Below are 22,235 nucleotides of genomic sequence, written 5' to 3'. Positions count from 1 at the left end.
TTATGGCAACAAGGAGTGGCAGTAATTATCACACATATCTGGAGGCGGAACGTAGATCGGGTACACCACGACGGACGGAAAGAAAGGAGCATGGAAGGAGTGATCAGGGGGGCACGAGGCAGCATCGTGGAGGCCTTTGAGAGATACAGACTAGGGCTGTACCCGCTGAACAACCGATCGGAACCGAGAATGCGAGTAGCGGAATTCATCCTAACGAGATGGAGGACGGTTGCACACAACGAACCGGAGCGCCAGGTGGTGTCAGTAGGGACAAGAGTGAAGCGGGTTGGATTTTTTTTACGGTGGCTCGCGGGGCAATCCAGGCCCAGGCGGCAGCGGCAGTGTCTTCATTACATTTTGGGAGGATGACTGTGACGGGGCACACAGCACCTTGCACAGAGGAAGTGCTAGAGAGCGTAAGCTCTCGGTGAACAACAAGTTCACGGTTCCCGGTCTAAGGGAACCGACTACGACTTAGACGGTAGGTTTAAAGACTGGATATATTTTATAGGTGAGTCAAGCTTGATCCTTACAAACTCTAAGTCAACTATAGTAAAAGCTAAACAAGTGCCCAATGGTTGGCTCACCGCCAACCGGTACCACGTACCATGGGCACAAAAGAGAGACATCCCGTCACTCTTTATGTAACATGGGTACACGTCGGTGTACCCCGTTACATCCTCCCCCACTTATCTGAGAATCACACCTTATTCTCCAATCAGAAGGGAGAGAATTGGAACTCCCAAATTGGGAATTCCCGGGCGCAGCCACAGCACGGCTGGCGCGCCCTCTCGACAGTCACGCAGTGACTTGTGTCCGTGGCGGACACTGCGAGGTGCTTCCTTGCACAAAGAACGATGTCGGCCGCGAAGCCGCCGTCCTTAGCAACTCGCGTTGCGGTGCTAGCAAGCGCACAGTGCTTCGGCACGGGATGCTACTGCATCCAAACTTGCGGTGGTTCTCCTTGACCACCTGCAGTTCACTTGAGAGGAGCCGTGGGCCCTCCCTGACACTTCGTGTGTCTTGTGTCTCCCGTGTGGGTCGACACCATCCCGGGCATCACATAGCCCAAGAGTGGAGGGAGCTCGCAGCTCACCTCCTGCCATGATAGCGGACCCGCATGGGTTACGCTAGTCATGGCTGAGCGCGTGAAGCATCGACGCCGTACACGCGCTCAGGTCATTCGTTGACCAAAGCACTAAGCATCGTGCTTCGTCGTAGTGATACGACGGCTGCCATTAGCAGTCTGCTCATCACTAAGAGCATTTCGGGTAGAGCAGCAAGCTCCACCCCGCGTCTAGGTCGTCGTACCATAGACGCTTCGGTGTCGGACATCGACACCGAGGTACCCATCGGTACTTGAAGCATGGTGGAGAGTTACATGCACTCTCTACCACCTTCACTCTGGTGCCGGCGATTGATTCGTGCATCGCCAAGACCAGGACACGGTCGGAGTGTGCACGACACTCGGTCTTTTTCATGACCACGACGGCGTACGGGCCTGTGAGCCCATACGCCAGTGGTTCGCCGTGTACTACGGCTACCACTAGAACATTGAGATGTTCCGAGTGCGTACAAGCATGCACGGCACTCATCACCACATATGACTGCGTCGGCGTACGGGGCTGTGCTCCCGTACGCCAGAGGTACGCCGCGTGTTCAATGTACCACGGCTGCCTCGAGTGCCGCAAGCGTGCAGCACTGATGCTGAACAGTTGTTGGCTCATGCCAACAACAGCTTCCGAGAGGAAGCTAGTCTCCCTAGAGACCTGGGAGGAGAGGTATTTCCGAACCCCTCCCCCTCTTACGATTGATCCCCCTCCGGGGTGACCGAGTCGACCGCGGCTGGAATTCATCCAGCCCGGGAACAGTTTGAGTCTGTGCGACTTGACGTGGGAACGATATTACCCACGTCGGGTGAAGCCACCATGGGCTCACCTAGTGTGTGGAACTATGTTACCCACACAGGAAGCGCAACCCGCGTCTTCCTCTTCAGTTAAGGTCTGGGCGACCGGGCGATATACATTGCGCCAGGCACGACGTCAACCATGTGACTCGTGCCGTGAATTGAAACACTGGGTTCTTCGGAACCCAAGCGCAGCTTGCGCTTTGGCATACAAGGGTCAGCAATGCTGACACCTCGGCCTTTGGTAGCAGCTGATAACCGGCTGCACCATCGAGCCGACCGTGTGTCTGAGGAGCATAGCTCCGAGTCGTTCATTGCGACTCCGGTCTGGTACGTGCGCAGACCCGACTTTCGGCGGCGACGGTGTCGTCGGCGGTCATCAGGACGTGGAACTAAGTTACCCACGTCTTGGTGGCGGTGCCAGGAGTCTTATCGACTCCGTGTGGAACTTGGTTACCCACACAGGAGGTGCTTATAGCAACCTCCAGCTGGCCACGATCTCGGCCGTGGACTTAAACCACCGGTCCGGTAGTGCCACTCGGCACTACTGAAGTCGAAGCCCGTACGGCGCGACGACTTCTCGGCGATGGTCGCTGTGGTACAGCGCAGCCACACATGCCGGGCAAGATGCCCTGTCCATCGGCTAAGCCTTTGGCGGTCCGCGAGGGTTACCCGCGATGGACATGGTCTTGCGACCTGTTGACGTAGTTATGCGTAACTACGTCAACAGAACTCTTCCAGGACGTTCCTGTCCAGAACAGAAGAAGAGTTCAACTCTTCAGGAGAGGTCTCCGGTTACAGGAGTATCATCTCCCCAGCCTTCATGCTGACCTGGAAGTCGTGCAGCGACATTCCCTCGAGGTTCAGAAACTCTGACACCTCCGGCAGGGCGGTCAAATTTATGACCGCCGCCTTGACCTGACAGGTCTCGCCGTCGAAGATGTGATAGCATCTTCGGCCGGCCGTGCCTAAGGAGCGTTGATTACTCCGAGTCGCTCGTGGCGACTCCAGTCTGTTTCAACAGACTCGGCTTACGGCGGCGACGACGTCGTCAATGCCTACCCCGGCGTGGTTCTTCGTTACCCACGGCCGGTGGTGACTCAAGGGCAGAGTCGGGAATCTCATCGACTCCGTGTGGAACATTGTTACCCACACAGGAGGTGCTCTCGGCAACCTCAGCCCTGGCCACGGTCTCGACCGTCTTGGCCTCACGTGGACTTGTTCTACTGGGGAGCTGACATCCCCTGGCGCTGATACAGTCGAGGCCTGTATGGCGCCACGATCAGGAGCGGTGGGTGCTGCTGGCGTTGCAGCTCCCCTCGCTGGACTATTAGTCCTGTCCACCGGCATTGCCTGTGGCGGTCCATTGCCCGCAGTGGACGGTGTCTCAACACCTGTTGCAGCTGCAACTACTCCGACGACTTCCGTACGTCGGCGGACGCCATTGCGTCCTGGTAATCCTTTCGGATACCGCGTGTTCTGGCAGAGGTGGGATCATGACTCACCAATGCTCTGCCAGAAGCTGGGTGCCGGTTAGCCTAGATGGCTTTCCGACACCAATTGCTTCAGGGTGCGTGCGTTCATGGCACGGCGCACCCAAGCGGACGCCGTACGTGTCCACGACCACGTACGGGTCGCAGCTGTTCAGGTATGTGAACCTGACAGCAAGGTCTATGCAGACCATTGCCGATGCTCTCTCACAGAGAGTTGGCAATCGCTCCGGCGGCGTACGAAAGCATTCGACGCCCCTGGAACTAAACGTTCCTAGGGATATTAACATCCCCGTACACTCACGTGTACTAACGGCAACCCAGCGTTGCCATCACCGATTCGAGACATAATGTCTCTCGTAGGCTAAGCCTCCATGGTGTGCGCCACCCGCACACCCGTCACGGAGACTCAACTCTCCCCCCTCTGGGGAATCCGCCATTACTGGTGGCCGGAGTTCCCTCGGCCACCTGGTCGCGGCTTGCGCCAGCGACCGTTAGGCCCTCGGGGTTTGAGGGATGGGCTCTTCCCCACCCCAGTCGAAGGACACACGCGTTGGTAGTGTCCTAGTCCGCCGCATTTATAGCAGCGGACCGAGCCAAGCTCAGCAGAGCTTAAGTCCATAGGCTCTGGCTCGTTGTTCGCAACGACAAGTTGCGCAACAACCGGAGTACCAGCCTGCTTATGGCTGTACTCCTCCTGGAGGGCGATCTTAATCGCCTCCTCCATAGTGGATGCATGCACGCGGAATAACTGCGTGCGTGCGGGACCGACCTTCAGGCCGTCCATGAAGACCGTCGTCTTGACGTCTTCGGGCAGGGGGTTCCCCACCAACGATGATGCCAACGTGCGCATCTCTTGTACGTACTCGTACAGCTCGCGCTTCCCTTGCTTACAGGCGAGGAAGCGTGAGCGCTGGCGGAACGCATCGTTCGCCGGGAGAAACGCAGCGCGAAGCCGCTCGCACAACTGTTTCCAGGATGCAAAGCATCCAGGAGACGTCGTCTCCAGCGTGTACGCCCAATTCTTGGCACGACCGCTTAGGTTGGACAACGCGAACGCAACGCGAAGTCCCTGATCCGAGATGAGACCCGCCCTCATGGCGATCTCAACTTCTCGGATCCAGAAGTGAAGGTTTTCCCCTTCCTTCCCTTCGAACGCAGGCACAGCCAGCCGCAAAGGCTTCGGCTGAACCGGCTTCGGCTCGGCCACAGAGGCCTGCAGGTTTCCCTGCACGTGAGCAATGAGCTCACGCTCATACGTGTCGAACGCATTCACGCGTTCGACTTGCTCGGCTGGCGTCATCGACGCCAAGCCTCGGAGGACATCCCTCCCAAAGATGCCTCCCATCTTTCGAACGGACTCGAACTGCGAGTCGTTCAAGTGAGGAAACTCACTTCGTTCCATAGTGGCTCAGACTTTGAGACCACAGAGGATTCAGGTAGTCCAATCCTACCCGCGTAGGCGTGGATTGACTACAAGTGCTACCAAGTGTGACGGGGCACACAGCACCTTGCACAGAGGAAGTGCTAGAGAGCGTAAGCTCTCGGTGAACAACAAGTTCACGGTTCCCGGTCTAAGGGAACCGACTACGACTTAGACGGTAGGTTTAAAGACTGGATATATTTTATAGGTGAGTCAAGCTTGATCCTTACAAACTCTAAGTCAACTATAGTAAAAGCTAAACAAGTGCCCAATGGTTGGCTCACCGCCAACCGGTACCACGTACCATGGGCACAAAAGAGAGACATCCCGTCACTCTTTATGTAACATGGGTACACGTCGGTGTACCCCGTTACAATGACAGTGCAGCGACACCGGAATGGGCGGTAGTGACGGCGCTAGGGCGGCGGACGACGACCAATAATGAGGCAGAATTTATAGGGTTGCATCGATTACTACTGAAGGCAGTGAACATAGCTTGGACAGGCATTCACATTGTGGGGGACAGCGTTATGATCTTCCGGATGATGAGAACGCGGACGGTGCCTAAAGCGGCCAAAATGAGATACTGGTACACGACTTGCAGCAGACTTGCTGATATCTGCAGGGTGGAAAGCTGGTCGCACCATTACCGCCATCACAACAAGATGGCGGATTGGCTTGCGAATGTGGCTATGGACACTAATGTCAGCGTGATGTCACAGATGAGAGTTGACAGCACACCGCATGCGCTGTGCCGCGGATTAGAAGAGCGAATGAAAGGAGATATTGAACAATGGAGGAAGGCGAGAGCGTGATAGAGACATGGAAAGCGAGTTGAGGTCACGGGGCGACGGAAGGTTGCCACGACACCGGTCAAGCTGTAAATGCTGGACTGGCATGGTTATTAGAGTTCTTCTCTAGCAGTAGGGATAGTAACACAATATACCTCAAACACCAAAAAAAAAAAAAAAAAAAGAGCGCTGCGAAGAAGGAGTCCTTCGGTTTGGCGTCCAAGACCAAGATGCTGGCGTCTTCGACATCGCCCACGTCGTCATCGGCGGCGGCGCCTGTAAAGCTGGCGAGTAGGTCTGTGAAGTTGCCGGCGCAGACGCTGCAGGATCGTTTGCGGAATTATGAGCTGGAGAAGAAACAGAAGATCAAGTCGCTGCAGGAACAGAGGCAGAGGCTGCGCGAGAAGAGCAACAGCTGTGGCAGTCCGGCGACGACGAGCACCAGGAGCGTGGCAAAGGCGACGGCAACGGCAACGGCGATGCCTGCGACGCTGCTGAAGGTGCCAGCGCAAACGCAGCAGCGTCCGGTCCGGAAGCAGGAGTTGAAGCAGCCCAACGAGACCAAACGTGCTCCGGCGAAGGTGACGTCTACTTGGGCACAGTACAAGAGCAAGAGGCTGGATTCTTCGTCTGCTGCGACAACGTCCACGTCGTCATCGCCGGAGATTTCTCCGCGATCGGCAGCGTAGTCGAAGAAAGCTGGGCCTGGACTGCTGCGTGACGGATGCGGCGGAGCAGATCAAGATTGTCGACAAGTTGATGGAATGGTTGGCGTGGAGAATGGGTGCGGTGCGGGGCACCCATCTCTGCCTCGTATCGTGGCCATTCCGCGTGACGCGGGACTCATTTCTCCCGGTGTTCCAAGCAACATGGCAAGCCCAGTTTGGCGAGCAGAGACCCATTGCTCTCTGTCGTGGCTGATTCTCTCGTGGAAGGCTCCTGGACGTGGAGCGCTGAGGCTCGGTAGGCCTCACGTGACGTGCGCCAGCAGTCTCAGTTGATCGGGGCTCATTACCTCCGTTGAAGCTGCAGATGCTGGCGTGCTTCGCGTGAGGTGCGGGTGTGGTGTGCTTCTGAAGTGGTCGACGGGGACTCATTGCTCCCTGTCGGCCACTTTGATCGTCCACCCGCCTGCTCTTCTACCTTGCTGCGGTGCTCGCGTCCGATGCTTTCTTCGTGGGATGTCGCTCGCCGAATGGACATGCTGCTTGATGCCGACAATCTCGACTCAATCCTTCAAAAGATACTCTAATGAACAAGAGACCAAGCTACCTAGGACCGGTCTGAAGACAAGTTTCCAATTTACGCGATTTGTATGTTTAACTATAGCTGCGTAAGAATTTATAATTGCTTGTGTGCTGCTAAGGTTGCCTGGTTCCATCGTTCCATCTTAACTACTCCCAACTACATGTACGGACCCAGCTGAAATCTCTCTACATTACGCCACTGCACCTTCGGTCGGGCCCGACAGCTTCGCGCGCAGTTCATTTAGTGGTAAGAGCGTAGATTTGGGCTTCTTGCTGCTCGAGCTTTCCGACATCTCACAGCAAATGCGAAAACAGTTTTACACTAATGCTTCCGAAGCGCAAATCGACGAGTAGTATTTTCGTCCTTCCTCTTCGACAAGCCTTGCCCAGAAGTAGGCCTGCATAGCCCTCAGTATCTTGAATACGAAGTCTCCGATGCCGATCAAGACGGTGACAACAGCTTTTTCTTGATCTGGAGCTAGAGTGACAAGGACTTGGTAGACGATAGCCATCGTAAAGACGATGCAAATCCATCCGAGACCCACCCGAGCAAGCCTTGTGGCGTTTGCTGCTCCTCCACTGGTTTAGTTCCGTCAGCAACCCACAACATGAATAGGACAGAGAAGCAGAGTCGCACATACGCTTAGAAAAGGTCATGCAAAATAGTTCTGCAGGTTGTTGCTCTGCTTGTCACTCGATCAGTCACTAGTGTACAGCAAAACGACAGGGTAGAAGCATACCTTGTGGCGGGTTCGAATCCGCTGCGAGGAATAAACGTATTACCATTAGCAAGATATGGCATACCAGGTGTGTGGATACTGGTAAACGATAACCACAACAAACCTCTGTCGAGCAGGGGAGTTCTCTCGCCTGATCCTGGCGCTAACAGTACCAAAGTACGGTAAAGCCCCATCCTTGACAGAAAATACGTACTCGACATTCTTCAAGAAGCTAAAATGGTCGGCTGTGCTGGCGTAGTAGCTGAGAAGTACATGTACCTCATGTCAGTGAGAACAAGTAAAAGTATAAGTAAACAGCACTTGTAGGGCCACTCACCTCGGGCGTCTGGCGAAATCTGGACGAGAACATGAGCATCGCCATCTTCGAAGGCTCCCAGGCTTGGGAAGTCATAGAGGCCCCTGGTTCCTATTCGGTCATGCGGTCTCATTACACTGCTGTCAAGCGCCATCAAGTCCCGCAGCCTTGTGCATAGTTTTCTTCATAGAGATTCAGCCACCTGCTCTCAGACTTGGCTAGGCGAACCGTGAGATCGGACGCGTCAAAGCCCGCAAGAGTGCGCTTGGCCTGGTTTTTGATGTAACGTGTCAAGGCCATGGCGGACTTATTGTCCTCGATCTCCACTTCGAGCAGCTTTTCCGTCTTCCAGCAGAGAGATGATCGTTCTCATCTTCCAGGTTGGAGTTGGAGCGAGCTCGTGGAGAAGTTCGGGAAATGGATAGCCGCTTTAACCCCTCAAACTGCAACAATACGGGCTGCTATTTCACAAGCAATGTCTTGAGTCGACCTCGTGATACCCAGTCCACTTGCTTTGAGTTTCAAAAGGTTTCATTTGTTGGTTGCGTCCTGCAGCGATTAAATACGTTCCCGGGCCTATGGCGATACTGGCTGGAGGTGGTGCCTGAAGCTGCGATCACAGGCGACTGGCGCTCTTGGTCACGAAGTAGTTGGCCATGGCATTGGCGTAGGACGCGTCCGTGGCGTCCGAGCAGCGGTCGGCCGTCTCGGCCTGACTGTCCGTAGGCAACACGTGGTGCGCGCTGCGGTTCTCGCCCGAGATGCGCGTACGATCGTAGATGGAGCGCGGGCTGCGCGCCACGAGCAGCAGCGCCTCGTCCAGCGCGCGCTCCTGGCGGGACAGTGGCGTGCTGTGCGCGCGCTTGTAGGGCGCGGACGACGCCTCGCCCAAGTGCTTGGCCATGTTGCGCGCGTACGAGGCCTCGAGCGCGTAGCTGCAGCTCTCGCGGCGGTCCACGGGCAGCATGCGGTGCGCCGTGCGGTTCTCGCCGGACATGCGCGAGTGCTCGTAGATGGTGCGGCGGCTGTGCGCGAGCTCCAGCAGCGCGGCGTCGAAGCCCGAGGCGTGGCTGACGAACGTCGCGGGTGCGAAGGACATGTTGAGCTGAGGTTGGCGGCGGTGCTGTTTGCTTGAAGGCAAAATGCGGAATGAGCTTGATCTTGGCGTTGCATCGACAAGTTGAAGTCGCTGACAGTTGATATCGGTTTCGGCAGGGGTATCGAAGATGAAATGCGACCGCAAAGTCGCGCGCGTCACGCGTTTTTATTGCAGATTTCGGTGATCGCCAGTTTTAGTCTGCTGCTTGGAGTGCACTTGATAAGTTTACTTGGCGGGCGAGCATGCAACGTCGCACGACGCCACGGGCGTCTATGCATGGCTGCAGATTCGAGCAAGCAGGACCGGGAGGCTGGCTGTGCCGATTTCTCGTGGTAAATGGCGAGCGAGCGCGTGCGAGAAAAGTGAAGCCGTGCAATCAACGACGGCGGAGGCAGCAGGTACATGGAGCTCGCCTCGCGAAGTACTGCAGTGTGATAATACCGGTATTAGTATTGCAGTGGAGCATTCCAAATTGCTTTGATTATTTTGCTTTGCGAGGGATGGTATTCAATCGGTCGAGATACAAGTACCGATAATTATCAAACGTGGAATTACCCCACAGGTCCATGTAGCCGCTGTCTCCGCCGTCGTTGATTGCACGGCTTCACTTTTCTCGCACGCGCTCGCTCGCCATTCACCACGAGAAATCGGCACAGCCAGCCTCCCGGTCCTGCTTGCTCGAATCTGCAGCCATGCATAGACGCCCGTGGCGTCGTGCGACGTTGCATGCTCGCCCGCCAAGTAAACTTATCAAGTGCACTCCAAGCAGCAGACTAAAACTGGCGATCACCGAAATCTGCAATAAAAACGCGTGACGCGCGCGACTTTGCGGTCGCATTTCATCTTCGATACCCCTGCCGAAACCGATATCAACTGTCAGCGACTTCAACTTGTCGATGCAACGCCAAGATCAAGCTCATTCCGCATTTTGCCTTCAAGCAAACAGCACCGCCGCCAACCTCAGCTCAACATGTCCTTCGCACCCGCGACGTTCGTCAGCCACGCCTCGGGCTTCGACGCCGCGCTGCTGGAGCTCGCGCACAGCCGCCGCACCATCTACGAGCACTCGCGCATGTCCGGCGAGAACCGCACGGCGCACCGCATGCTGCCCGTGGACCGCCGCGAGAGCTGCAGCTACGCGCTCGAGGCCTCGTACGCGCGCAACATGGCCAAGCACTTGGGCGAGGCGTCGTCCGCGCCCTACAAGCGCGCGCACAGCACGCCACTGTCCCGCCAGGAGCGCGCGCTGGACGAGGCGCTGCTGCTCGTGGCGCGCAGCCCGCGCTCCATCTACGATCGTACGCGCATCTCGGGCGAGAACCGCAGCGCGCACCACGTGTTGCCTACGGACAGTCAGGCTGAGACGGCCGACCGCTGCTCGGACGCCACGGACGCGTCCTACGCCAATGCCATGGCCAACTACTTCGTGACCAAGAGCGCCAGTCGCCTGTGATCGCAGCTTCAGGCACCACCTCCAGCCAGTATCGCCATAGGCCCGGGAACGTATTTAATCGCTGCAGGGTGATAGATAGCAGAGACATAATCATCGAATAGGAACTTTTTAAAATCTGTGCAAGCGGAGTTGCAGACAGGAGAGCTCGATGGTGATGGCCGCGGCTTGTGTGACTATTTGTGGAGCTTGCAAACGAGTTCGTCCAGATGGAACGGTGCCGCTGGAAGTTTCGGCTAGGACAAGCAGCTGGGAAAGGTTTCGACGGGACTGACGAAGGGCTGTCGAAGTCTTATCCTGCTACGACCCCAGGGCGCTGGCTTCTGAGTCGAGCGTTTGGGAATTTCATTCGAAGTGGAGACGTTGTGGAGCGAATCATGCGCGTCACGACGCAGCATGTGCATCGTGCAGCTCCAGTGGTGGCGTCTGGCTCGGTGGTTGTCACGCTCATCACTTGTCTGGTCATCGCCAAGGCCAACAAGATCTATACCGGCGGGCTCGCGTGGCCATACTTCTCCGATTTGGGTCGAGGTGCGTGCACTCGCAGACTTTACTGGCGGTGTTATCTGGTGTCTAACTGCTTTATGCTGATCCCGAATTCAGATTCACCAGGCTACTACGTGTTTTGCATCGGTCTTACCCTCGTAGCGATCGCTCTGTGCGCTACTTGGTACTTCAACTACCAATTCCAGAGCTCTGCGCTGAGAATCCCTACGCTGCTGGGCTACATATCACCTTTCGTGGGGTGGATCGCGAGAACGTGCACGTTCCTTGGCATCATCTCTACTATCGGACTGCCGATACTCGTGCGTGACAGATAATTCTTCACGGTGCGAATTGCTACGTTGCTGCTGACAGCGTCTACCCTGTTTCCCTCCTAAGGCGTTCTTTAGCACGGCGTCGTATCCATCACTACACAACAATGCCGCGTACTGGTTCTTTCTGCTGGAAACGATCGCCATTTTTCTCAATGTAGGAGCCGCTTGTCTTTCACGGGTATACCGGCGAAGCTGGAACTCATGTATGCGATTGATGCTCGCAGACATTCATCAGCTACAAGCTTATGAAAAGCGCCAAGGTGCCCGGAGCGACTGCTGGGGAAATTCCTGTCATCTGTGACTTCGAGGACATCGACGCAGACGCGAAACTCATTGGCATGACGCGAACACTGCGACTCCAAGCTGTTTGCAGCGCCTGCTTTTTCGGGGCATTCCTGCTGTACTTGCCCATCGGCTTGAGTGTCGTCCAGCCGTTCAAACGGCTTACCATTGATCAGGTGAATAGTGCAGCGGTGCAATTTTTTCAGGATTCTTCTAACAATTCTTTGATTGAGTTTGGTGCCAGTGCTTGGAGCGCAAACTGGGCCATGCATATTGCACTGTGACGATGAGATTCGACAATGTCCAGACGAAGCTGTGGAATTATGGTGCGCCTATCCCGCATGAAAGTGTCCTATCAAACTTTACTGACTGTTGCTTGCCTTTGCTTCTTCCAGAGCACGACTACTCGGCTACGCAGATGCGAGCAGCAGCACAATTCGCCTGTATTCTAACGCTCGTTGGCTACTCCGTGTCGTTCCTGACTCACAATGTAGAATCAATCGCCAAAGACCGAGAGCGAGTAGCAACGTTTGAGGCGTCCACTGGGATGCAGACGAATAACGCACACTTCTGCGCGATCCCATTGCTAATGTCCCCTGAAGGAGCACCAGATATACGTGAAAGCACGGATTTCATTTCTGTAGGCTAAGCTAATCGAAAGTAGAATTGATGTCAGTACTTTTGTCGGTGCCAAGCTCTCATTGATATTAGCCCCTCCTTCTCCCTCTGAATGCTTGGCATCGCATTCACCAAGCACCATTGCCAAAATCCTATACAAAACGCATCACCCGAGCTAATTTGTCACTCAACCCTGCAAGCGTGTGCTGAACGAGTGTTGGTCCAGAGCTTCAGCCACGGACGCGATCGGATGATGTCCATTTTCGGGTAACACACATCTGCGTCGTCCGTTCTTGATGAATTACAAGCAGCGTGGCTTTCGGAAACACAGCATCGAGACCACCTGACTTTGGATTAAGTTGCAGGCAGTGGTTAGCAAGAACTTAGACGTTGGCAGGCGCGGTGACACATTGGCTCGGCAATCTCTGTGTGTAGCTCACTTAGTCTCTTGATATTCCACGGAATCCTCATCCGCCTTTACCACAAGTATCAACTGCAGTAGCCCAAGGGAGTCCGGGACCTCTTCCAGCAGCGGCGGCGAGAGCTGCGGGTGTACTGCGTCCCCGGCTGTCATAAAGGCATCCTCTTGCGCAGAATTGCAAATGGAAAAACAAAATTCTCACTATCACTTTCCCAACTGAGACGCACCTCGTCGCGCGTCAACTGTTGAAGTAAAAGCTAACGGTAGCATTGCTACATGCTTGATGTCCAACTGGCGAATCACACACTGACACTTTTCAGCTCACTGTGGCTTTTTCCACGCCAGCAGCATCTCGATGAAGATAACGCTTGTTCTCCTGCTTTTCGTCGCTGTTACCACTTTCGGCAGCATCGGCGCTGTCCCGTGTAACACTACGGCATTGTCGACGCTTCTCGTGACTGCAGACGTGAGGACGTGTCGCACTGACTCGGGATACAACCCCACATCTATGGCGGCAGCAACCGACGCGCAGGTCGACGCTGTGTGCAACAGCAGCGCGTGTAAACGGGCAATGAATGTCGTGAAACAAGTGACTCCAAACGAGTGCACTATCGGCCCCATCCGACTGTATGCTGACGTGATTAATCCCCTCCAACGGCGCTGTGGCAGAAACTCTGGATCGACCAATGCAACTGGATCTGCCGGTTTGTCTGGAAGTGCTTCGAGACCAGGATGCTGGCCTGCGGTTGGTGACGTTGGCTCCCAGTCTGCTTCGGGATCAGTTTCTGGCGGCACGATTACCTCTGCGAGTGCTAGCATGTCGGGTTCAGCAACCAAGTCTCCAACAAACAGTACGCCACGTTCGAGTGCCCGCCCTTCTAATAAACCATCGACTACCCCCGGAAATGGTGGAGCAGAGACTCCAACCCTTTCAACACCCTCCACTATTGTAGTGCTCGCGACTGTGGTTGCTGCGCTTCTTTGAGATTTCACCAGACTTGCGAGTCGAAGTGTAACGTGATCTGTTATCGACCGCACAATGAATACGAACGATGTAGCTCATTCTCAAATTGCTTACCCGTCGTATGTGGAAATCCAGCCTGGATTCTCTTTGCTCCTTCGCCTCCGGCTCCTGCAAACGAATATACCGACCTCAACAGGCATATCGCACCTTAACAAGACTGTACTTGCTCCGTTCTCGAATCACAATGGCAGCATCATCATCATTATCAGGTAGACTGATATCGCTGCATCTAGTTCTACGCAGAATCGTGCTGGAGCTGAATCAGCGCGACCTCGGTGCGGTCAATAGCGGACTGCACCTGCTCCGCCTGGAACGCATCCGCAGTCAGCATTAAATAGACTTCACCATCTAGCTCCATCCTTGAGAATCCAGCTTCTGCCAAAATGTCAACAGCTCCAGGCACGGCAACCAGTTTGGACTGAATGGCTGCATTGGAGAGCCGAATCTTGCGGAATTTCTCTTCCTGCTCAGCACCAACACGCAAACAATCAGCTGCTAGAAGAAATAAAGCAACAAACCAAAAACCCCTTTCACCCGCGGGTTCTTGACAACGTTCGTGAGCATCTTGATGAGCGTTTCAGCAGCCGCGATCGCACGTGCCGGTTCCTGTCGAAGCAGCACGTACACAGCCCCGTTCTCCGCAACCTCTGAGCTCGTCACAACACCGTCAGACGCCGCAACTTGAGGGATTGCGGGGAACGGCGCCGGGGGAGGCGCAACACCGTTGCTACTAGCGGCTGCAGGCGGCGGCGGACCTCCCGACGCAATAGAATTCATGGCTGACATGGCCTGTGTAGAGGACGAGAACGTGGCTGCATACGGGTTGAACCCCATCTGTGCGTGGATGCTCTGCAGTTCCCTTGCCTTCACTTGCTCATTGGAAAGCACCACGGGCGGCGGGCCCGACGGTGCAGCAGCAGGCTCAATGTACTGGAATTTGTTCTCCCGCTCATCCTCCTGCTGCTGCCTCGCCCTGCGCGCGTTGGTTACGCGCTTCTCCCACGCGTTACCGCGCTGTTCCAGCGCTTTAGCCTGCAGCGTAACCAGCGTAACCGCATGAGTGCACCAGGGGGCTACGCACTTGTACCCAGCGGACCACGCACCTGCAGCTCGCGGCGTCTCTGCTGCTCTTCCTCCGTCAGCTCTGGCTGCTTGGGGGTCGTGAACGGCAGCTACAGACAAGGAAGAGGCGGGTTAATAGAAGGATGGTGCGCGTAGGAGGAGGAGGGTACCGGCTACACCTTGATGGAGGGACCTCGGGACGCCGGAGCTACGGCGAGCGGGGCGGCGGCGTCCCCACCCAGCACGTTTCCCTCGCCCTTGAAGGCCGAGCGCTTGTTCGAGATCTTGGCGGCGGCCTGCTTGGCCTCCTCCTTCTTCTTCTTCAGCCAGTCCATCGCCGAACGCTTGTTCCAGTCGAGTGTAACCTCGTGACGTACCCCAAAATGACAATTTACCATATTTAATCCACATATGGCAGCAACACTGCGTCGAGCCTGCGAGATACCTTTCTGGGTCGAGCTGCCACGAATGCCTACTGCTATATCACTTTTGTTTTGAGGGTTGGCGGTATGTGCAGACGACTGCACCCTGACAGACACTGAAGGGTTTTCAAACCAACGTTACTCAAGACTCGAAGCGTAAAAGAGCGAAGTATAGTAGGAATCCTGCCTGTTGATAGTGGTGTGGGGGTCCATGTGCTCTTTTTCATTCACCACTGTCTTGGAGGTGCTTGAACACAATACCAAATGCTGCAATCGAAGGTCGGACTAAACTCGGAAACTCATTCCTTAAACGCAGCGTTCAGCTTGCCTTTGGTAAACAATAGCTCGGGTGTTCTTGCTGGTGCTCTGAAGATGCATCTTACGCGTTGCTCGACCAACAACCAAACAATTGCAACTTCCAAAGGCACACGCCCCAACCAAATCTCCGATCTCTGGTCGGTGCTGGCACAGAAGCTGTGCAACTACGTGCAACTTGAGCTACCGGTAGCAAGCGGCTAATACATGTAGCAGCTAGCTGCATTAACTTCCCCTGCAAGCAGGTTGCAGACCGCTTCAACATTTAGTGTTGACTGCCAGCTGTACCGTAAGTACGACCGAAAAAAATTGCGGTACGTCGGTGAGAGAAAGACCAAATGTATGTACCGGACCTCTCTATAAAGATATTAAATACCTCCATAAATGGATATATATTGGATATCAATAAATGTGTACTTAGATATTACGCCGGTTTATTTCAACTGTCCAGTTGTTATGTTATCATATTTGGCGGGTCTTTCCGGAAAGGGCAGCTGCAAACAGCAAATTGCGTCCTCTCGCGCCATGTGTGCCACACACCAGTCAGTCTGCAATTTGCCTTGTCCCGCACAAGTAGCAGCGTGACGCCATCCAGCGACCATCACTCCCATGTACGCGCCCGTGGACGTGGAGGCGGCCAAACTGCAGCAGCAACACACCCCCAGGGCCTTGGCGCACCTCAAGCGCGTGCTGGTGGTGCTGGGCCTCGTGGCGCTGGGACTCACCGCCGGCCTACTGCTCTTCCGCTTCGTACGCAGCGACGACTTGGACCTGGTGGTGCGCTGGCTGCAGAGCCACGAGACGCTGGGTGCCGCCATCTACGTGTGCAGCTTCACGGCCTTCGTGGTGCTGTGCTTCCCGTCCACAGCCTTCGAACTGCTGGCTGGCTATATCTTTGGCTTCTGGCTGGGTCTGCTGTTGGCCACCACGGGCAAACTCGTGGGCTCTGTGCTATCGTACTGCATCGGCAGGTACCTCTGCAGGAGGCGCGTGCATGCCTACATGGCGCGCGGCCACCCGGCTCTGCAGGGCTTCCAGAGTTTACTGCGCAAGAGGCAGGTGCTCGTCGTCTTCCTCACGCGCGTGGCCTTCTTCCCCATCGCCATCAAGAACTACGGACTCAGCGTGCTGGACGTGCAGTTCCCAGTGTTCTTCGCGGCCGCGTTGCTCACGGGCCTGCCCTTCTCGGCCATCTGGGTCTACTCAGGCCACGCCGTGGAGAACTTCACGAAGCTATTGACCAATCCCACAGGCTCCAGACACAGCACTGAGATGATCTTACTGCTGGTGGGGGCTGGTAGTGCTCTACTGCTGCTATTAGTGGTGGGGCTCTACACCCGCAAGTACGTGCTGGGCCTTGCGGAGGAGGAGAAGGAGGCCGGAGCGACCGTGGCGGACACACCCACGACCAAGCGCATGGACGAAGCCACGACCTTCGCGACTGCGATATGAGTACTGTAGCTACCAACATGTGCTAGACAGCAGAGTGTGTGCCATGTAATACTATGTGTTGGGTGTGTGGAAAGCAGTGCTGGGCCCTGAGCTGGAGACTAGCGGAACTTGGTGCTAGTGTCATCACCGGTGAGTCTCCATGTGGAGCCAACTCCCCGTCCAACTCTCCTCGTATCAGGCCAGGGTGGACCACTGCTTGAAGGTGGCTTGTAAGCAGTGAAGCGGTCGACGCGCTGAGATAGAGCTCTGCTTGTTCAAGGCGGTCAAGTTCGACGCGATCTACAGAAGTTGGATGGCTATCCCATTGCGTGACTGGCGCGGACGGAGTTGGCGACGCAAGCCGAGGGAAGCTGCCAACAGGAATCCAGCAAGCCGGCGTGGAATTTCTCTTCCGACGGATTGGACGCCTTCCTCATTCGGCATTCGACCCTGCGCTGCGAAGCTCGGACGGCTGCGCCATGATAAGTTCTCGTCGCCAATCACGCAACGGCAAGCGGAAGCCGAGCAGCTCCCGCAAGTTGAACCCTCCGCCAATCGTGGACTTCAGCATGTCCATCTCCAGCGTGTCGAGCGAACCCACGCCCATTCTCGAGTCGTCGCTCTCCAGCTCCTACCAGAAGCACGTGCTGCGTCGCCACCACCAGAATCGAGGTTCTCGACGTCATGGAGCGTCGGCGAGAGGAGTCGGAGTCCCTCGAGACTCGCCGTTCACGCCTCGCCGACCTGTTGGTGCAGTTCCCGAGCTGTTCGTGACTTTCCGACACGTTTCGCTGGCCGTGGACGTTCCGGTGTCGCCTGCAGCAGCCCAAGCAGCTTCCGGTCAAATGGGTCGCGAGACACTGGCGGCCAAGCAATTGCCGACGATAACCAACCACGTCCGAGGCATCCTGGGTGCGCTCACGGACAGCAAGACGTTTGTACGTCGACAGATCCTCAAGAACGTCACTGGAGCGTTCACGCCAGGCTCGATGACGCTGCTGCTTGGACGCTCTGGATCGGGCAAGTCGATGTTGCTCAAGCTGCTGAGCGGGGGATTCGATGCGAGCTGCAAGAGTGTGACGCTGGACGGGGAAGTTTCGTACAACGGCCTGTCGCGTCAGGAGCTCAAGGCGCAGCTCCCGCAGTGCGTGGCGTACGTTCCGCAGCAAGACACGCACCTGCCTGTCATGACGGTGAAGGAGACGCTGGACTTCGCGTTCGAGTGCCGGGCCATCAACGCAGACAAGAAACCTGCTGGGACCATCTGCAAGTCGCCGGGGTTTGAGTACCCACTGGCACTTCCTATGACGTTTCTTGGAGCTGAGCGCGACGCCGTGACGGTGACGCGTGAACTCGGCTTGACTCGATGCCAAGGGACCATTGTGGGCAACGACCGCATTCGTGGCGTCTCTGGGGGTGAGAAAAAACGCGTGACAACCGGCGAAATGGCTTTCGGACCTCACGCGGTGTCGCTCATGGACGAGATCACTACGGGGCTTGACAGCGCTGCCGCCTTTGACGTCGTGAATGCCCAACGGCGTTTGGCCAGACAGCAGCGACAAACTGTGGTGATTTCACTGCAGCAGCCTGCGCCTGAAGTCCTGGCGCTCTTCGACAACGTGCTGCTTCTCGCTGAAGGTGAGGTGCTATACCATGGGCCTCGAGCTCATATCCAGGCCTACTTCGAAGCACTGGGCTTTGTCTGCCCTCCCGGACGTGACCTCGCCGACTTCCTGTGCGACTTAGCATCGCCGCAGCAGATCCGGTACGAGAAATCGCATGCGCCTATGCCTGGAAGACGTCGCCACCCCCGCAGTGCTAACGAGTTTGCAGACTTGTGGATCATGTCCCCCATGTACGAAGCGATGGTGGAGGAGCTGGACCATCTCGACAACGACACGGAGACATACGGCCAGATGCACAGCAAGAATGGTGAGAGGGGGCTTTACTTTGACCAAGAAGCACTGCTGCGAGTACCTGCCTTCCGTCAGACTTACTTGCAAAGTACGTGGACGGTGGTGAAGCGCCAGATGCGGCTCTTTGCTCGCAACAAGGTTTTCTTCGTGGGACGAGTGGTGCTGGATCTGCTTGTCGGTCTGATGATCGGCTCTGTCTACTACGGCATGGACCTGGCAGATTCGCAGGTGACCTTGGGTGTCGTCTTCTCGGCCTCGCTCTTCCTTGGATTGGGTCAGTCGGCGACACTGGCACCGTTCTTCGACGCCCGTGAAGTATTTTACAAACAGCGAGGCGCCAATTTCTATCGCACGTCCAGCTACGTGCTAGCCTCCTGCGCTAGTCAACTGCCGCTTGCAATGGTCGAAGCGCTGCTCTTCAGCTCCATGGTGTACTGGTTAGGTGGATTTGTCGCCTCCGCCGAGCACTTTTTAGTGTTTGTGGTGTACATGCTGCTCACGGTGCTGGTCTTCGTCGGAGAATATTTCTTCCTGTCCGCGGCGTGTTCGACCCTGCACATCGCTCAGCCAGCATCCACCTTGGCGCTGCTGTTCTTCATTTTGTTCGCCGGCTTCGCCGTCTCTCGTGAACAACTTCCGACGGCTATGCGGTGGATTTACTGGAGTAACCCGCTTGCTTGGACGACACGGGGGATTTTGGTGAGCCAATACCGCAGCAGTGAGCTGGATGTTTGTGAGTACGGCGGCATCGACTACTGCAAGTTGTACCAAGGACAGACCTTGGGTGAGTACTCTCTCAAGCTGTTCGACATCCCTTCCGACCCCAAATGGGTGATGCTAGGGATAGTCTTTCTCGTGACAGTGTACGTTGTCAGCATGCTTTTGTCGTATGTGATGCTGGAATACTGCCGTCACGAAGCTGTCCCGACGTTGCCGCCACCGCTACCAACTTCGTTGTCAGACACAGCCATCCCGACTCCGAGGCAGCCAAAGGAATCGTACGCAATGCTGGCCACGCCCCATGGCGACGAAGACGAGCTTCTGGAGAGTGACCTGACTGACTTCCAGCCGTTCGGTGATCCCAACGACTTGGCCGTACTGGATGAAGACGACGACTCGAATGACTCGTTCAACGCTTCGCAAGGGGTGTGCACCAACCCCGAAGAAATCATGGTGCATTTGACGCCTCGGTGGGACGTACAGCCCGTCACTCTCGCCTTCCAAGACTTGCGGTACAGCATCATGGTCCCTGCTGCTGCTGTTACTGATCCGACCGGTCAAAGTGGCATCGAAGGAGCTCCAGGTCGTCCAGTGGCAGTGGATTCTCGTGCCAACGCAGGAAAGAACAAGGAGATGGTCACTCGGGAGCTACTGAAAGGCGTCACAGGCTATGCACTGCCTGGTACGATGACAGCACTCATGGGCTCTACGGGGGCAGGGAAGACTACGCTGATGGACGTGCTAGCTGGGCGAAAGAGCGGCAAAGCCGGCAACAAGACGAAAAATGGTGCACCAACTCTACGAGGCCGTGTGTTGCTCAATGGTTTGGACGCCACGGAGCTTGCTGTGCGACGGTGCACTGGTTACTGCGAGCAGACGGATGTACACTCCGATGCATCCACCTTCCGCGAAGCGTTGCAGTTTTCGGCGTATCTCCGCCAAGGCGACCGTGTGGCCCCTGAACGAGTTGAAGAGATTGTCGATGAGTGTCTGGATTTGCTGGGACTGAACGACGTAGCTGGGCAACTCATTCGTGGTAGCTCGAGCGAGCAGCTGAAGCGGTTGACGCTGGGGGTGGAACTTGCCGCCCAGCCCAGTGTCCTCTTTCTTGACGAACCTACCAGCGGTCTGGATGCCCGAGCTGCCAAGTCGCTCATGGATGGCGTTCGCAAGGTGGCAGACTCGGGACGCACAGTAATTTGTACCATCCACCAGCCATCCACGGAGGTCTTCCTGCTATTTGACATGCTTCTCCTCCTGCAACGCGGCGGCGAAACAGTATTCTTTGGTGAGCTGGGCCACAACGGCGAAGCGCTGGTGCGTTACTTTCAAGGCCTGGGTCTGTCCCGCACTGCACCGGCCTTTAAACTGGGGGACAACCCTGCCACGTGGATGCTGGACGTGATCGGTGCTGGTGTCGAGAAAGTCAAGCCAACTGCTGTGCCAAAATTTAAACCAGCAGCGCTCAGAAATCCTCGCCCCCAACTGCTGGACGGATCGCAAGCTTCCTCGGTGGACTCGGAGTTCTCCAGACAGCGCCCTAACGACAGCGTGGATTTCGTTGTAGCCTACAAGGCGAGTCGCCTCAAGCAGCGTCTAGATGCCAAACGTGCTGCGCCTGGAGTGTTCATGCCGTCGGACCGCTTGCCACCCGTGACGTTCGCTCAGCGCCGAGCTGCAAGTGATGGATTGCAGTTTGCCATGCTCTTGCGAAGGTTCGCGCGGCTGTACTGGCGCACGCCGTTTTACACGTTCACTCGAATGATGACAGCGCTGACACTGGGCTTGATGTTTGGCTTAGTGTACTCGGGCAGCAACGATTTCACAACGTATCAAGGTGCCAATGGTGCGGTGGGGCTGATCTTTTTCTCGACGTGCTTCTTGGGTGTTGGCGCCTACCTCCACGTGCTGCCGCTGGCATTTGAGGAGCGTGGTCCGTTCTATCGTGAGCGGGCGTCGGAGACTTACAGCGCGCTATGGTATTTTGTCGCCTCCTCGGCGGTGGAGATTCCGAGTGCTGCCATCGCGTCCCTGATCTTCGTGGGCGTCTTTTACCCCATGGCAGGATTCTCAGCCTACGGCGACTTCGCCCAAGTAGTAGCCTACTGGCTAGTGCTGACTGTGCACATCATGTTCCAGACGTTCTTCGGCCAGTTCTTCACGTTTGCCATGCCCAGCGTCGAGCTCGCCGCAGTGTGGGGCTCTCTGTTCGACTCGATCTTCCTCATGTTCATGGGCTACAACCCGCCAGTCTCCAGCATCCCGGACGGATACAAGTGGCTGTTCCAGCTCGTGCCGCACCGCTACACGTTCGAGGTGCTCACGGCGCTCGTCCTCGGCGACTGCCCGGACGAGCAACTGCAGCAGATCGTGAACGCAGCGGCCACCAACACGACTATCGACGTCTCCGGCTGGCCACTGGGTTGCCAACTGCTCACCGACGCGCCGCCCGCTGTGGCCAACATCCCGCTCGCCTCATACATCGACGAAGTTTTCGGCGCGCGCCGTGAGGACACCACTCGCTCTGTCGCGGTTGTGGTGGGGATTCTGCTGGTGATGCGGCTAGCTACGCTGGTCGTCATGCGCGTTGTGAACCACCAGAAGCGCTGAAGGAAGTGCGATTTGCATTGTGCGTTTCGTAGCAGGTTCAAGTGAATACATGTCGGCACTGGTTTTCTGAACTTGAAGTGTATGTGCGTTACCACCAGGTGGCCTTTGGATCTGACCCCACGTCTGGACACGACGGGATAGTTGCCACTAACGTG

The 22,235-nt window shown here is 56.2% G+C and overlaps 6 protein-coding genes across 6 annotated transcripts; 4 read left to right on the top strand and 2 right to left on the bottom strand.

Moving 5' to 3' along the window:
- Positions 1-8,508: 8,508 nt before the first annotated feature.
- Positions 8,509-8,991, bottom strand: KRP23_5653 (uncharacterized protein; the record flags this gene model as incomplete). Its single annotated transcript, XM_067890745.1, has 1 exon — positions 8,509-8,991. One exon carries the CDS (start codon positions 8,989-8,991, stop codon positions 8,509-8,511), a length of 483 nt encoding a protein of 160 aa, XP_067747266.1.
- A 970-nt stretch (positions 8,992-9,961) lies between these two features.
- Positions 9,962-10,444, top strand: KRP23_5652 (uncharacterized protein; the record flags this gene model as incomplete). The annotated part of the gene is made up of 1 exon (XM_067890744.1): positions 9,962-10,444. One exon carries the CDS (start codon positions 9,962-9,964, stop codon positions 10,442-10,444), a length of 483 nt encoding a protein of 160 aa, XP_067747265.1.
- A 374-nt stretch (positions 10,445-10,818) lies between these two features.
- Positions 10,819-12,190, top strand: KRP23_5651 (uncharacterized protein; the record flags this gene model as incomplete). The annotated part of the gene is made up of 6 exons (XM_067890743.1): positions 10,819-10,972; positions 11,045-11,247; positions 11,324-11,413; positions 11,484-11,717; positions 11,786-11,867; positions 11,937-12,190. 6 exons carry the CDS (start codon positions 10,819-10,821, stop codon positions 12,188-12,190), a joined length of 1,017 nt encoding a protein of 338 aa, XP_067747264.1.
- Positions 12,191-13,839: 1,649 nt separating this feature from the next.
- KRP23_5650 (Peptide-N(4)-(N-acetyl-beta-glucosaminyl)asparagine amidase) lies at positions 13,840-15,001 on the bottom strand (the record flags this gene model as incomplete). The annotated part of the gene is made up of 4 exons (XM_067890742.1): positions 13,840-14,067; positions 14,139-14,636; positions 14,708-14,776; positions 14,846-15,001. The coding sequence occupies 4 exons, from the start codon at positions 14,999-15,001 to the stop codon at positions 13,840-13,842; spliced, it is 951 nt and encodes a 316-aa protein (XP_067747263.1).
- Positions 15,002-16,012: 1,011 nt separating this feature from the next.
- Positions 16,013-16,855, top strand: KRP23_5649 (uncharacterized protein; the record flags this gene model as incomplete). Its single annotated transcript, XM_067890740.1, has 1 exon — positions 16,013-16,855. One exon carries the CDS (start codon positions 16,013-16,015, stop codon positions 16,853-16,855), a length of 843 nt encoding a protein of 280 aa, XP_067747262.1.
- A 458-nt stretch (positions 16,856-17,313) lies between these two features.
- On the top strand, positions 17,314-22,221 carry KRP23_5648 (uncharacterized protein; the record flags this gene model as incomplete). Its single annotated transcript, XM_067890739.1, has 5 exons — positions 17,314-17,746; positions 18,698-18,766; positions 19,718-20,053; positions 21,038-21,185; positions 22,179-22,221. 5 exons carry the CDS (start codon positions 17,314-17,316, stop codon positions 22,219-22,221), a joined length of 1,029 nt encoding a protein of 342 aa, XP_067747261.1.
- Between the last annotated feature and the right edge of the window lie 14 nt (positions 22,222-22,235).

The sequence above is a fragment of the Phytophthora ramorum genome, assembly GCF_020800215.1.
Source record: "Phytophthora ramorum isolate Pr-102 chromosome Unknown Phyram_PR-102_s0004, whole genome shotgun sequence".
Classification (NCBI taxonomy): domain Eukaryota; phylum Oomycota; class Peronosporomycetes; order Peronosporales; family Peronosporaceae; genus Phytophthora; species Phytophthora ramorum.
Note: the sequence above shows the minus strand (reverse complement) of the source record. Positions and strands in the feature narration are given on the sequence as shown.